Source organism: Salvelinus sp. IW2-2015, linkage group LG31 (genome assembly GCF_002910315.2).
Source record: "Salvelinus sp. IW2-2015 linkage group LG31, ASM291031v2, whole genome shotgun sequence".
In the NCBI taxonomy this organism is placed as follows: domain Eukaryota; kingdom Metazoa; phylum Chordata; class Actinopteri; order Salmoniformes; family Salmonidae; genus Salvelinus; species Salvelinus sp. IW2-2015.
Genome location: NC_036870.1, coordinates 5091527 through 5105032, shown reverse-complemented (window position 1 = coordinate 5105032; position 13506 = coordinate 5091527). Strand labels below are relative to the sequence as shown.

Below are 13506 nucleotides of genomic sequence, written 5' to 3'. Positions count from 1 at the left end.
TTCTTCCTTGCTGAGAGCCCTTTCAGGTTATGTCGATATAGGACTCGTTTTTACTGTGGATATAGATACTTTTGTACCTGTGTCCTCCAGCATCTTCACAAGGTCCTTTGCTGCTGTTCTGGGATTCAATAGCACTTTTCGCACCAAAGTACGTTCATCTCTAGGAGACAGAATGTGTCTCCTTCCTGAGCATTATGACAGCTGTGTGGTCCCATTGTGTTTTTACTTGCGTACTATTGTTTGTACAGATGAACGTGGTACCTTCAAGCATTTGGAAATTGCTCCCAAGGATGAACCAGACTTGTGGAGGTTCACAATCTTTTGCTGATTTCTTTAGATTTTCCCATGATGTCAAGCAATGATGCACTGAGTTTGAAGGGTGGCCTTGAAATATATCCACAGGTACACCTCCAATTGACTCATGATGTCAATTAGCCTATCAGAAGCTTCTAAAGCATGACATAATTTTATGGAATTTTCCAAGCTGTTTAAAGGCACAGTCATCTTAAGTGTATATAAACTTCTGACCCACTGGAATTGTGCGTGAAATATATCCACACASGCACGCACACACACACACACACACACACACACACACACACACACACACACACACACACACACACACACACACACACACACACACACACACACACACACACACACACACACTTTCCCCCACAAAGAACCCTAAGGTTAGATGCTAGGCAGTTGTTCCATCCTAAGCCCAACTCAACGAAGGACTTGATTTACAAATGCATATACAGTTGCAACTGTTTGAGAAGGCTTGCAAAAATGGGGAGATCTGATTGACCATTGTCAAGTCATATGTGATGGAGATCAGATACACTCCCTCCCCCTGAAACACACACACACACTGGTCCTCCGTTGTGACCCTTTTCCCAAGCATCTCTGTGCAGTCGGACCTTTGATTATTTTGTGCCATCAGGGCCAGAATAATATGCTCTCTCTCTGATTGTTCGTGTGTGAACCCCTCCCCATGGGTTACTGCAGCTAGTGTTGCCAGCACGATGGACATGAGCTGCAGTTCTTCGTCTCTCTGGTCTAAAGGAAGGTGAGTTTATTTCTTCACCTCATATTGAGGTTCAGTTTCAACCATTTCTAACATGTAGCTAACACCTCATGTTTCCTGGTCTGATATGTTACTTCTTAGCCAGTCCTTTCAAGCACTTTGGTCAAAAAGGACCTCACTCAGGGCGTGGCTACTTAATGTGCAAAGGATATGATTAGAACTTCTCTTATGACTCCTAAATTTACATTCCTATCTTAACAAAAATATTATTTTCAATTTAAATATCCTATGCACAACGTATTGGATGGAAACTTGACAGATAAAGGGGGTTTCCTTTCTAAGTTAGTTTTTCGTCCATACAGTTTTTAATGACATCACAAAATGAAAAACAATATGACATTAGTGTTCTATATCTCCCCACTGACCTTTCCCCACATTCTTTATGTTATAATTATTGTTCCATTATCCACTTTTTGGATATTAGACTTTTGGGCGGGCAAATGTCTCTGGAGACAATTGGACATTCCTTTAGCCAATACTGGAGGGTAGAGAGAGAGTCTTCTCCTGCTTAATTTACGACCGGGTGTGGAGGTGTCAACCCCACCCTTTACAGGTGGAATAGGGTCTGGTTATTGTCAGCCATTGCCAAGCTGATCTGACCCATTGTGATACACACAGGACTGTCATGACAACACAAACTGATGCTGGCACTAAGACCACACTCAATGAGCTGTATAGGGCCATAAGCAAACTGTATAGGGCCATAAGCTCATCCAGAGGCGGCGCTCCTAGCGGCCGGTGATTTTAATGGAGGAAAACTGATATTCAGTTTTCTTAATGTCACCTGTGCAACYAGAGGGGGAAAAAACTATAACACATTTACTCCACATACAGAGATGCATACAAAGCTCTCCCTCGCCCTCCATTCGGGAAACATGACCATAACTCTATCCTCCTGATTCTTGCTTACAAGCAAAAACTCAATACGGAAGTACCAGTGATGTGCTCAATAGTGAAGTGATCCGATGAAGCGGATGCTAAGCTACAGGACTGTTTTGCTAGCACAGACCGGAATATGTTCCCGGGATTCATCCGAGCGCATTGATGTGTTTACCACATCAGTCACCGGCTTCATAAATAAGTGCTTCGATGAAGTCTTGGTATAGCAACTGCTCGGCATCCGACCACATGGCGCTACAGATGGTAGTGCGTCCGTCCTAGTACATCCCTGGGGCCAAGCTCCCTGCCATCCAGGACCTTTATACCAGGCGGTCAGAGGAAGGCCCTCAAAATTGTCAAGAACTCCTGCCACCCAAGTCAAAGACTGTTCTCTCTGCTACCACAAAGCATGCGGTACCGGAGCGCCAAGTCTTGGACTAAAAGGCTACTCAACAGCTTCTACCTCCAAGCCATAAGACTGCTGAACAGTTCATCAAATGGCTACCCTGACTATTTACTTTGACCCACCCCTTTCTTTCGTTTTTTTGCACTGACTTTCTTGCACGGGTTCTATGCAAACTCTAACCACACATACTACACTGACACTCTTTACATGTGCTGCTGCTACTATGTATCCTGATTGCCTAGTAACTTTTACCCCTACCTACATGCACATATTACCTCAACTACCTAGTACCCTTGCACATTGCCTTGGTACCAGTGTATAGCCTCATTATTGTAACTATTTTTCTATTGAGCAATCTTTTTTGTTCTTACTTTTTAACTCTGCATTGTTGGGAAAGGGCTTGTAAGTAAGCATTTTGYGGTAACGTCTACAACTGTTGTATTTGGTGCATGTGGCAAATAAGATTTGATTTGAACCCTAATCCCGATTAGAGGGGGTCAGGGTTTAAGGTTCCTCTGCCAGAACATACGGAGAGATGGTGCCCCTAGCAGTGAAGCCGGGGCGGCGCGGTTCTGGATTAGCATGGCTGAGATTGTTTCTGTGCGAAAAGAGGCAAAAAAACATCCCTATGGCAAGAGGAGAAAAAGGGTTCACAGGAAGATGGCTAATGGCAGTCTGACTTCYTAAACCAGGTCAAAGAGACCGGAGGGAGGGCAGACATGATGACAGCTGCCCCTGGCTGGGAACCCAAAAAGGCACTGGGGTGGAGAGCCTGAGGGAGGGGAGACACTCTGGGGAAAAATGTGTCTCCTCCTTTTCTCGAGTCAGCAAGGACGTGAAGTGGGATGCAGCACAGAGAATAGTCATAACCTAATGTCCCCGTGCCTCCCCAGTGTTGCAAAACGTGTAGTGGGGAGGGACGTTAAAACCTGAAGAGAGAGGATAGGGCAGGGAGCAGTCTGCTTTGCGCATTATCTTCCGCTGGCGTAAGGACTGCGCCCTAGATCCCCTAAGGCCAGCCGGGTGGCAGGGACGAGATGCATTGATCAACAGGCTGCCATGAGGCCCGGGTTTGTGGGGCAGGCAGAAGTTAAAGTCTTCGCCTTCTGGTTTACGCATTTCACACTTCTGCCGTATGTCGTGACAGTGGGCTCGAAGAGGAGGTCTACCTTTTCTTTGTCTGTTAAGCTGAATAGGCTTAACCAAAGGGCCCTTTCGCCTACTACTGCTAAGGTCATGGTATGACCACAGCTTTGGATAGCAGTGCGGGAGACACGGAGGGTGAGGTCTGTGATATTCCAGATCTCTTCCCAATCCTCTGGGTTTAGGGAATCTGAATGCAGCCATCTCCCCACCTCCTCCAATAGTTCAGTCAGGTAAGCCATCAAATAAAAGGTCTCGTTGAGAGCTCTTCTGACAGACTGGGCTGAGGCTTTGTATGGTTTCTGGAAAATGGAGGCGGTAAAGCGATCCATCTTATCAGGGAGTGAGGCGTCAGTAGTGGTACCTATAAGGYGCGAGGGGTAGAGGTGGTTAGCCAGAGATGGTGCCACTTTAAAGCTGATTCATGGAGATTCCGGCAATCGCAGTGGCCATACAGCATTTATGGTGATGCGTCCTCYGCAGAAATCAGGGCATTCGTACTTCTTGCGCTTCACAGAGTGGAGTGTCACTTGGTCTGCACAACTTAAAGTGCACCACTCATAGTGATTTAGGACTAATCTCTATAGCCAGTCAGCTATTAGAGCAGCTGGCTAAACAAAAAGACAATACCTCTTCTGAGATGTTGGAGTCGGTTTCTCGGTTGGAGTCGGATTCTCGGTGCTTGACATAGGAGTTCAGCCAAGATAGCATGAAATAAAAAGGCAGCACCGTTTTCCCACCTGTATCTCCACTTCGACCGTAAATATATATATTTTTGCTTTACGGGCTTGCTTGCGACTGCCTCCACTTCTTGTGGCAAGATTCCCCTTCCATTCCCATTACCTCCCTGATCTCTTTCAAGGAGATGTCTATATTTGCAAACTTGCTCTGATAGCCTTTTGTCAAAGTTCTCCGTGTTTGTTGTCAAGGAAGTGAGTTTGTGTTTATACAGGACGTACCTCCAGCATCTACCGTCAACCGATCATGTCAATGCGGAGCTATACGGCGCCCTCCGTATTGTGAGAAAATTTGGGAGGCGCATGGCATCGACATACAGAGCTTGATTTGGCCTCCGGAGGCTCAGCAACTGCGTCACATTGCGTCAATCGGCTTTTAAGAGAGCCTGGATTCCTCCATGTTGTGCATGTCTAAGCTCGGAAGCGCTTAGCCAGCACTTTTTCAGTAAGGGGATTATCCCACAAGCTCTTAGCTTACCGTAGGCAACCTGCAACTGCAGGTAGCAGTTACTTTACTGGGTCTGCACTAGTGGAAAGTCTCCTCCCATCGTACAGATTCCTTTCTCGGTTTCTGTTCCCCAGGGGATCCGGCCACTCGATCTGGTCGCGGCTCGCCTACAGACATCGAAGAACCCAAACTCCAGTGGAGGAATGGCATCTTCTGTCTTCGAGGCTGTCCCATCTAAAAGACTGAGAGGGTGGGACCTGGTCGACCTCCATGTCAGGTGAAGCCTCAAAGAGACTGGCGAGGTTAATCTCGCCATCTTCCTCATTTTCCCCTAGTTTGCCTTCCCCGAGAGGGGATCGTCGGACTGATAGAGGGAGGAATTGAGGCTATCCATGATCTCGTCCCAGCTGGTTGTGGGGGGCAGAGCTACAGCTCCCGCTAGTGGCTCAGAGGCGAACCAGGCTACCGAGAAAGAGGCCCGTTTTGCCTCAGTTAGCGACTTGCAGCACTTGTAGGACTCAGTCCTTGAGTGCCACCTTGGCATGTTTCCCTCCCAAGCACATGATGCACAGAAGGTGATAATCCTTCCTAGCAATTGTAGAACCGAAAGCACAATAACGTGGTAATTCATGTCCTGAGCTAAGCTCGTTTTGGGTAGGGGTAGCGGTAGCCAGTGTGAAGAAAAAAGCTTTGCGGCTGAGGGCTAGTAGTGATTTGCACAGTCGAGAATGCTATAGCAATGAGGCTGAAACGTGTTAGCTAGCTAGCAGCTACTTGGAGATGTACTGTAGCTAGCTCAGTGCTAGCTGAAGGGGTTGAGCTAGGATAGCATTAGCCTTCAGGTTAGCCTACTCCCACGACTTGAAGATCTGGGTCGATGGTCTAGTTAGTACCAGTGATTTAACACAGGTTAAAACTAGGCGAGGGGAAAGCTAGCAATGCTACAGTGTTGCAGGTAGAATTGCGTGGTTCGCTTGCCTTGCAGCTAGCTAGCTGAGTTAGCCTGGGCCTTGCAGCGTGGGCTAGCTGAGTCACACTAGCTAGCTAGCCAGAGGTTGACAGAGGCAGAAAGAAGACTTCTACATCACCAATGCTGTCATGTTGCAGGTAGAGTTGCAAGGTTAGCTTGGCTTGCAGCGAGCTAGCCGAGTTAGCTTAACTTGCAGGTTGGGCTAACCGAGTCACACTAGCTCGCAATGTAGCTACCTAGCAGGAGGGGGACCGAGGTAAAGAGATTTACACAGTACTACCGTGTTGCAGGTAGAATAACCTGGKTATCTTGCCTTGCAGCATGCTAGCCAAGTTAGCATGAACAACGCAGTGTGGGCTAACTGAGTCCCAATAGCTAGTGGTGAAGCCAGCTAGCAAAGGTAGAAAAGTACATTTCTACAAGTAATACGGTTACTACTCTTCCTCACAACTGGGTCCGAAGTTTCACGTTTGGCAGCGATAAGCCCTGTGAACTTTTAAGTGGAGAAACAGAGAACCAGTCACAGTAGAATAGAGCAAGAATTGTCTTCAATGAGAAAGAGAAACTAAAATTGTCAGTGTGCGGGAGAGTGGCTTTTTCAGGCAGGATGAGGGCGCACCCTATTCACTGTTTTTCCGGTCTGTTTTGCAAAAGATGTTTTGTGATTTGGTTACTTCAAGTTATGGGAATTCCGGGAATGAAATCCCATTGTGAAATACAAAATGTAATTTGAAAGAGAACCCACTGTCAATTCAATTATTGCGGTGGCAGCATCATGTTATGAGTATGCTTGTCACCGGCAGGGACTGGGGAGTTTGTTAGGATCTAAAGAAATATGAAAGAAGCAAAGCCTGGGTGAAAAGTTAGAGGAAAATCAGCCTCAGTTTAATGAAAACTTAACACTGGGATGTAGTTATTTTTTGCTGGATGATTACACACATTTTAATACCAAAGACACACCAGAATGGGTTTCCAAGAGGTATTGAGTGATCCTGAGTGGTCTAGTCTCAGTCCTGACTTAAATTTGCTTCGAAATCAGAGATTTTAATATTGCTGTCCATCAATGATTCTTAAACTAATTTACTGAGCTTGAGCATTTTGGACAAAAACAACAAATATATGTTTCCCTAAAAGTTGCCCTAAAAGAATCGTATTAAAAATGCTTCATAGTTGTAATGGCTTCCAACGGTGCTTCCATCAAGCTTTAATGTTTGCTTCAAGTGGGAAATGGGAAACTGGGAAGTGGGAAGTCYGACATGATTGTGTTCAAGTGCTTTTGAAGTTGGAACAATTCTTCAACCAATAATATTTTAGCTAGCTTGATAAGCTCGCTAACATTGCTCATAATAAAGTTAGCTAGCTTGCTTTATGCTCTGGAACTTTGGCGACTACTAGGTATTTTTTAAACCTCGCGCTTTGGGCTGGATGTGTCAATGTGTAGTTCATATATGCATAATCTATGAGCAGAATTAATGTTTAACCTCAATTAGCCACGAAATCCCTAGTTTGAAAAGTACTGTTTTTATGGAAGCTGTGCAGCTCCATTTTCCATACATTTTCGCCCACRTGGGCCAGGCCCCAAGCAATTTGAGTTGAACCAATGAGATTCAGTCCCTCACCATATGAGTGAATGCTAGAAAGAGGCACATCAGGCCCCCACAGCAAAGCGAGAAAGAGCAATGAATGACGTGGTGCACATATTTGACTCGTTTCAGGAAACTAGGCATATATCGCGGGTCACCACTTCACAAGAGAGCCCCCATTTGAACGTAAACGTTTTTTTAAATTAAAAAGCGTTTATTTAAAATTTTTAAGAAATGCCCTCTGGAACATGTGAACCTGCATGTGCCTTAATAGCAGAAACTTGTATGCCATCTGTAAATACAAATAAAATGTGTTAAATTACAAGCCTAGTTTGTTTAGCTACAGAAAGACAGCAACCTTCCCGCTAGCCATGATTGGCTGAGATAATGAGTGGGCTCGACATGCTGAGAGATGAGTTCAGATTGGTCTGCCATATACCACGCTTCTGTCTATATGAGCTGGTCAGTATGTGTAGGTAATCCTGTCTAACATTGCTAAGATAAGATGGTCTAGCTAGCTACATATTACACGTTTCTAATTTTGACAGTCGTTTTCATTTCAAAGTGTAGTGTTAGYTAGCTAGCTAACGTTAGCTAACTGGCTCACTCACGTTACGTGTATGATCTTATTATTCGTATCTGAGCCATTTGCTTTGCTAGTTATAGCCTAATTTAGCTAGCTAACATTGAACCTGGTTGCAGATTCATGCAGGGTAGTAATATCATGAATTGGGATTATGGTTCCTTGTTTAGCTAGCTAGCTATGTCTTAACAAAAGACTCCACTATGCAAGTAATCATTTCAATAGATTGTCACTGTGACAACTGTTGATAGGCGTAGTTGGTAAATTCGCTCTAGCTATCTACTCCGATTTCAGAGCACTCGTCAGAGTGTGCCAGAGCGCAGAATAAGTGACGAATTTACGAACACTCAACACCTGTTGAATATGGCCGGTGTTAGTAAACGTTGGCAAAAAAGCGCAAATTGTTGCCAGCAGCACAGTTGCAATCATCAACACTTTGGATAACATAAAAACAGCCTAACCAGCTCTGCTAGGGTGAGTAAAATGGTCAGTGAACGGTTCTGTCATGTTAGCCAGTTAGCTTGAGTGCTTGACTGTTGTTGTTAGGACAGAACTCGGATCAACCCTTAAAGAGATGGGTGGTGATAAAGCTTAAGAGGGTGTGAACGATACTGAATGGGTGTAGACAAAGAGGTCTCCAGTAGGTAACCAAAACATTCAAAGTCCATTTTCTCAAAAGTGAAGTTAAAAGTTTATCAACTTTCAAAACAGAATTACTTCCCATTGTTGCTCAAATGCAGTGTATGCTATACCATTTTGTAGCTCTGTGTGTCTGCTTTTATCCAATGTAAAAAACACAATTTCAAATGTATCTACATTTGACCGAATCAAGGCGGTCGGTCACATATACACATATGTGACATAGTACACAATTTCCGGGGACCACTTTTGTCACGAATCCCGTTTCCTGAGTCGGTTTTTTGCCTGTGTTCTGTCCTGGAGTGTTTTTCCGGCGTCCTGGAACGCACCCTGTCTGGTTGCCGGGCAATGTAGCCAGTTGGGAGTTCTGATTACCCGCACCTGTATCCCATCAGCTATCTGCACACCTGGTCCTGATCATCATCTCTCCTCTTCATAAGCCCGGACCTGACATCCATTCCCTGCCGGATCGTTAGCCATGAACAGTATGTTGTGCCATAGTATCAGCCTCAAGTTGGATAGAATTTGTTTTGTTGTTTTTTACGTATTGCTTGCCTTAAACTTACCTCCGTTTGTTTTGTCTTCAGTTACTCACCCGGATCATTTACCCCATTCCCGCCTGGTCGTCGTCGGATTCCGCTACCCCATTGGATTCACCTATTTACTCCCATCAACTCACCACCGCTGCCCGCTACGCCACCTGGATATATCTACCCATTCACTTTCACTTGTAAATAAATACTCACCTTCTTCCTACGCTCCTTGTCCTGGTCTGCTTCTGGGTTCGATTTTGAAAGAACGTGACAACTTTTGCTCGTATGCACTACTTTCAGAATTACTGGCTAAAAAAATATACAAAAGTACCAGATAATCTCTTTAACATTGACAATATGGTCAGAGTAGCTACATTATCCATATTGATAAGGGATTTGTTGTCATCTTTTGGTTGAAAAGGTAAAAGGTCAGTGGAGAAACATCACAACTCGGGTAACATTTTCTCTGAGTTTCCCACTTGAATTCCAACTTGGATGGTCATTCATTTCCCACTGAGAACTAGGAGTTTCCGATAGCATGTAAACTTGGCATAACTCTGAGGTGTGAAGACACACACCATCAAGACATTTTTTATTTATTTAATTAGGAACATTTTCTATAATTTYATTTCACTTTGARAATGTGAAGTAGGTTGTATCTGTAGCGAAAAAATCKAATTGTATCCTTTTTTATGTCAGCAAAATGTGAAGACTACAAGGCACATGTAACAGACACACTGCCTTTCTCTGTGTTTATATCACAGGGGTCTTTTTTCTCACCTGGATTCTCAACCAATTCCGACTGGTTCCCTTGGAGTTTATTGATCAGGTAGTGATGGGCTATGGTGGCCTACGAGGGGCAGTAGCCTATGGCCTTGTGGTCTCGCTGGATGAGAAAAAGTACAAGGAGAAGAATATGATGATCAGCACCACCCTCCTAGTGGTGTACTTCACTGTCATGCTGCAGGTAAAATAGCTCATTTACATTTCAAACTTCAGTCCATAGATATTTCACTATTTGTTGTTTTCTTCCAGTGTAATATGTCTTCACTTGAACAGACTGGCGTATTATAATTTGTCGCCGGTTTACTATATTTTCTTATTTGTTGCAGGGAATAACCATGAAACCACTGGTCAACTGGCTAAAAGTGAAGAGGGCAGCAGTGACAGAACGTACACTAGCTGAAAAAATACAGAATAGGGTAACTATTTGGTCAGAAGTCTTTGTTGTTCATCAACCCCAAAGAATCAGACAACATCTCTCTAATAAATACCCAAAGTAAAGTGTTTACTTTTTGTAAACTGTACTACACCACCTTTTTTATACACAAGGGGAGGTCCTCGGCGACAGAGTCACATCACAGGTCTGTCAAATGAATGACAAGTATATTAAAGGAGAACACACAAATAAATTAGCAGCAGGGCAAGATTCATGCAGACTTTGAAGCACAGATGTGATGAAATACTCTTTGAAGCTAGTACAAGTCGTGATGAAAAACTCTTTGTTAAGCTAGTACAGTCGTGAGGAAAAACTCTTTGTAAGCTAGTACAGTCGTGATGAAATACTCTTTGTAAGCTAGTACAGTCGTGATGAAAAACTCTTTGTAAGCTAGTACAGTCGTGATGAAAAACTCTTTGTAAGCTAGTACAGTCGTGATGAAATACTCTTTGTAAGCTAGTACAGTCGTGATGAAAAACTCTTTGTAAGCTACTACATCGTGATGAAAACTCTTTGTAGCTAGTACAGTCGTGATGAAAAACTCTTTGTGAGATAGCACACATGGTATAATATTCTTGTAGTGTAATAACACAACTGGTGATAATTGGCATGTTTGCACACTGCTTTTGAATTAAATAGCTCCCTCTTAAGAACAGCCAGCCCAGAAGGTCTCTAGGGAAGTGGTGACACAACATACAAACAAACATTTATATGACAAAGAAAATTGTACTAATCTGCCCACCAAGGCAACCCCAATCATTTGCCTGGATACCAGATCATTTGCCAGGGCAGACCACACAGAAAAACCTAAAATCTACCGGGACACAAAYGAACTCAACAGTAAGAATAGCACGCGCTCCAAAAACTCTGAAAATAAAAACATAATCATAACCCTGGCTCATTTACACCATAGCAGTATCAAACATTTTATATTTTAGTAGCCCTTTCCTGCAGTCAAATGACCTCGTGGCCTCATGGGTGGAATGTGATTTAATATAATTTCATTAATAAACATTTKTGTAATATTGCAGTCTTTTGTGATGTATATTATCAAKTTTAATATTGKGATGTAAACTCAAAATTGAAAACATTTCAACTTTTTTTAAGCCCATAACCATGTGTGTGAGGTGTATACTTTGGATTCAAAGTCATTTGTTTAAGACTACCAAGAAACACTCTGTGACCCTGATTTAGCCCACTGCAGTAAAAGGTTAAATAAACAGCCTTATTAAATAGACTTGATTCACATTACAATGTTAAAAGTGAATACCATTCAAATGAATGAGCTAYACCTGTCTCCCAGCTCATACACTCACTACCATCTTCCAAGCCGCTTCTCCAAATTAGAAAAAGTGAGGGAATGTGAAATGGGAGTGGGTTGTCTCGCTTTCTCTACCATCTCTGCTGGCACAACCCACAGCCCATGGGTATGTTTTTCCCTAGATAAAACAGTCACAAAGTCAAAATTGGCTATATTGTGGCGTTAGCGGACCCACTCCTTAGCTAGCTGACAAACTAGAAGAACGTGGAGACTGTAGCTGAAGTTGAACCGGTGAACCAGGTATTCATGTCCTCAAAATACAGACTAAAGCTAGTAAAGCTAGTACAGAGGGTTAGAAGGGTTGCCCAAMACAAATGCATCTGGCTGTCAAATAACTCAGAGGAGATGTTATTGTGTCCCATTCAGCTTCTCAGACACCCTCAACCCCCAAAACTAGTGGCCTATCAGCTATCTGAACTAGGGGCAACTCCTCCCCCATAAATTCCCCATGAGCCCTCCACATGACTTTTGGTATTTTTGGCATTTGGTATTTTATGATGGCGCTAGAGCAGTGTTACTCACTTTTTTGTAAGGGGGCCACTTTGGGTTGAGACAGTCATTCAGAGGGCCGCACAGATCTTTAATTTGTTGTACTTTTTCTTCCAATATTATCAATTATCAATTGTGAGCAAATTCAGAGCAATCGAGCACATGCAATTGATTTGATGTACAGCACATCACAAATAGGGGCTAAATAGGGTCACAGAGTGTTTTCTTGGTAGTCTTAAACAAATGACTTTGAATCCAAAGTATACACCTCACACACATGGTTATGGCTTAAAAAAAGTTGAAATGTTTTCAATTTTGAGTTTACATCCAATATTAAATTGATAATAATCATCACAAAAGACTGCAATATTACAAAAATGTTTATTAATGAAATTATATTAATCACATTCCACCCATGAGGCCACGAGGTCATTTGACTGCAGGAAAGGGCTACTAAAATATAAAATGTTTGATACTGCTATGGTGTAATGAGCCAGGGTTATGATTATGTTTTTATTTTCAGAGTTTTTGGAGCGCGTGCTATTCTTACTGTTGAGTTCTTTGTGTCCCGGTAGATTTTAGGTTTTTTCTGTGTGGTCTGCCCTGGCAAATGATCGGTATCCAGGCAAATGATTGGGGTTGCCTTGGTGGCAGATTAGTACAATTTTTTTGTCATATAAATGTTTGTTTGTATGTTGTGTCACCACTTCCCTAGAGACCTTCTGGGCTGGCTGTTCTTAAGAGGGAGCTATTTAATTCAAAAGCAGTGTGCGTACATGCCAATTATCACCAGTTGGTTATTACACTATAAGAATATTTCCATGTGTTCTATCTCAAAGAGTTTTTTCATCACGACTGTACTAGCTTACAAAGAGTTTTTTCATCACGACTGTACTAGCTTACAAAGAGTATTTCATCACGACTGTACTAGCTTACAAAGAGTTTTTCATCACGACTGTCATAGCTTTACAAAGAGTTTTTCATCACGAATGTGCTTATAAAGTCTGCATGTAATCTTGTGCCTCCCCTGCTGCTAATTTATTTGTGTGTTTCTCCTCTTATATACCTTGTCATTCATTTGACAGACTGTGATTGACTTGTCGCCGGGCCTCCCCTTGTGTATAAAAAAGGTGGTGTAGTACAGTTTACAAAAGTAAACACTTTACTTTGGGTATTTATTAGAGAGATGTAGTTGTTGTCTGATTCTTTGGGGTGATGAACAACAAAGACTTCTGACCAAATAGTTACCCTATTCTGTATTTTTTCAGCTAGTGTGTGTTCTGTCACTGCTGCCTCTTCACTTTTAGCCAGTTGACCAGTGGTCAACTTGTTCCACAGTTAGACTACGATAGATACTTCTAACTCCCTTGTGATAGTGTGGTACAAATAACAGAATGCCACATCTACCACTAACGAATCGTGACATAAGCTCGTGACTTTAAAGGAAGAAACCCCTCTTTGTG

The 13506-nt window shown here is 43.0% G+C and overlaps 1 protein-coding gene across 1 annotated transcript in view; it reads left to right on the top strand.

Annotated features, from left to right (window-relative positions):
- LOC111955465 (sodium/hydrogen exchanger 3-like) overlaps positions 1 to 13506 on the top strand; it is a 63195-nt gene that overhangs the window by 16900 nt on the left and 32789 nt on the right. The window contains 2 exon segments of the mRNA XM_070436249.1: positions 9779 to 9981; positions 10127 to 10216. Of these exon segments, the coding sequence (XP_070292350.1) occupies positions 9779 to 9981; positions 10127 to 10216 (293 nt within the window).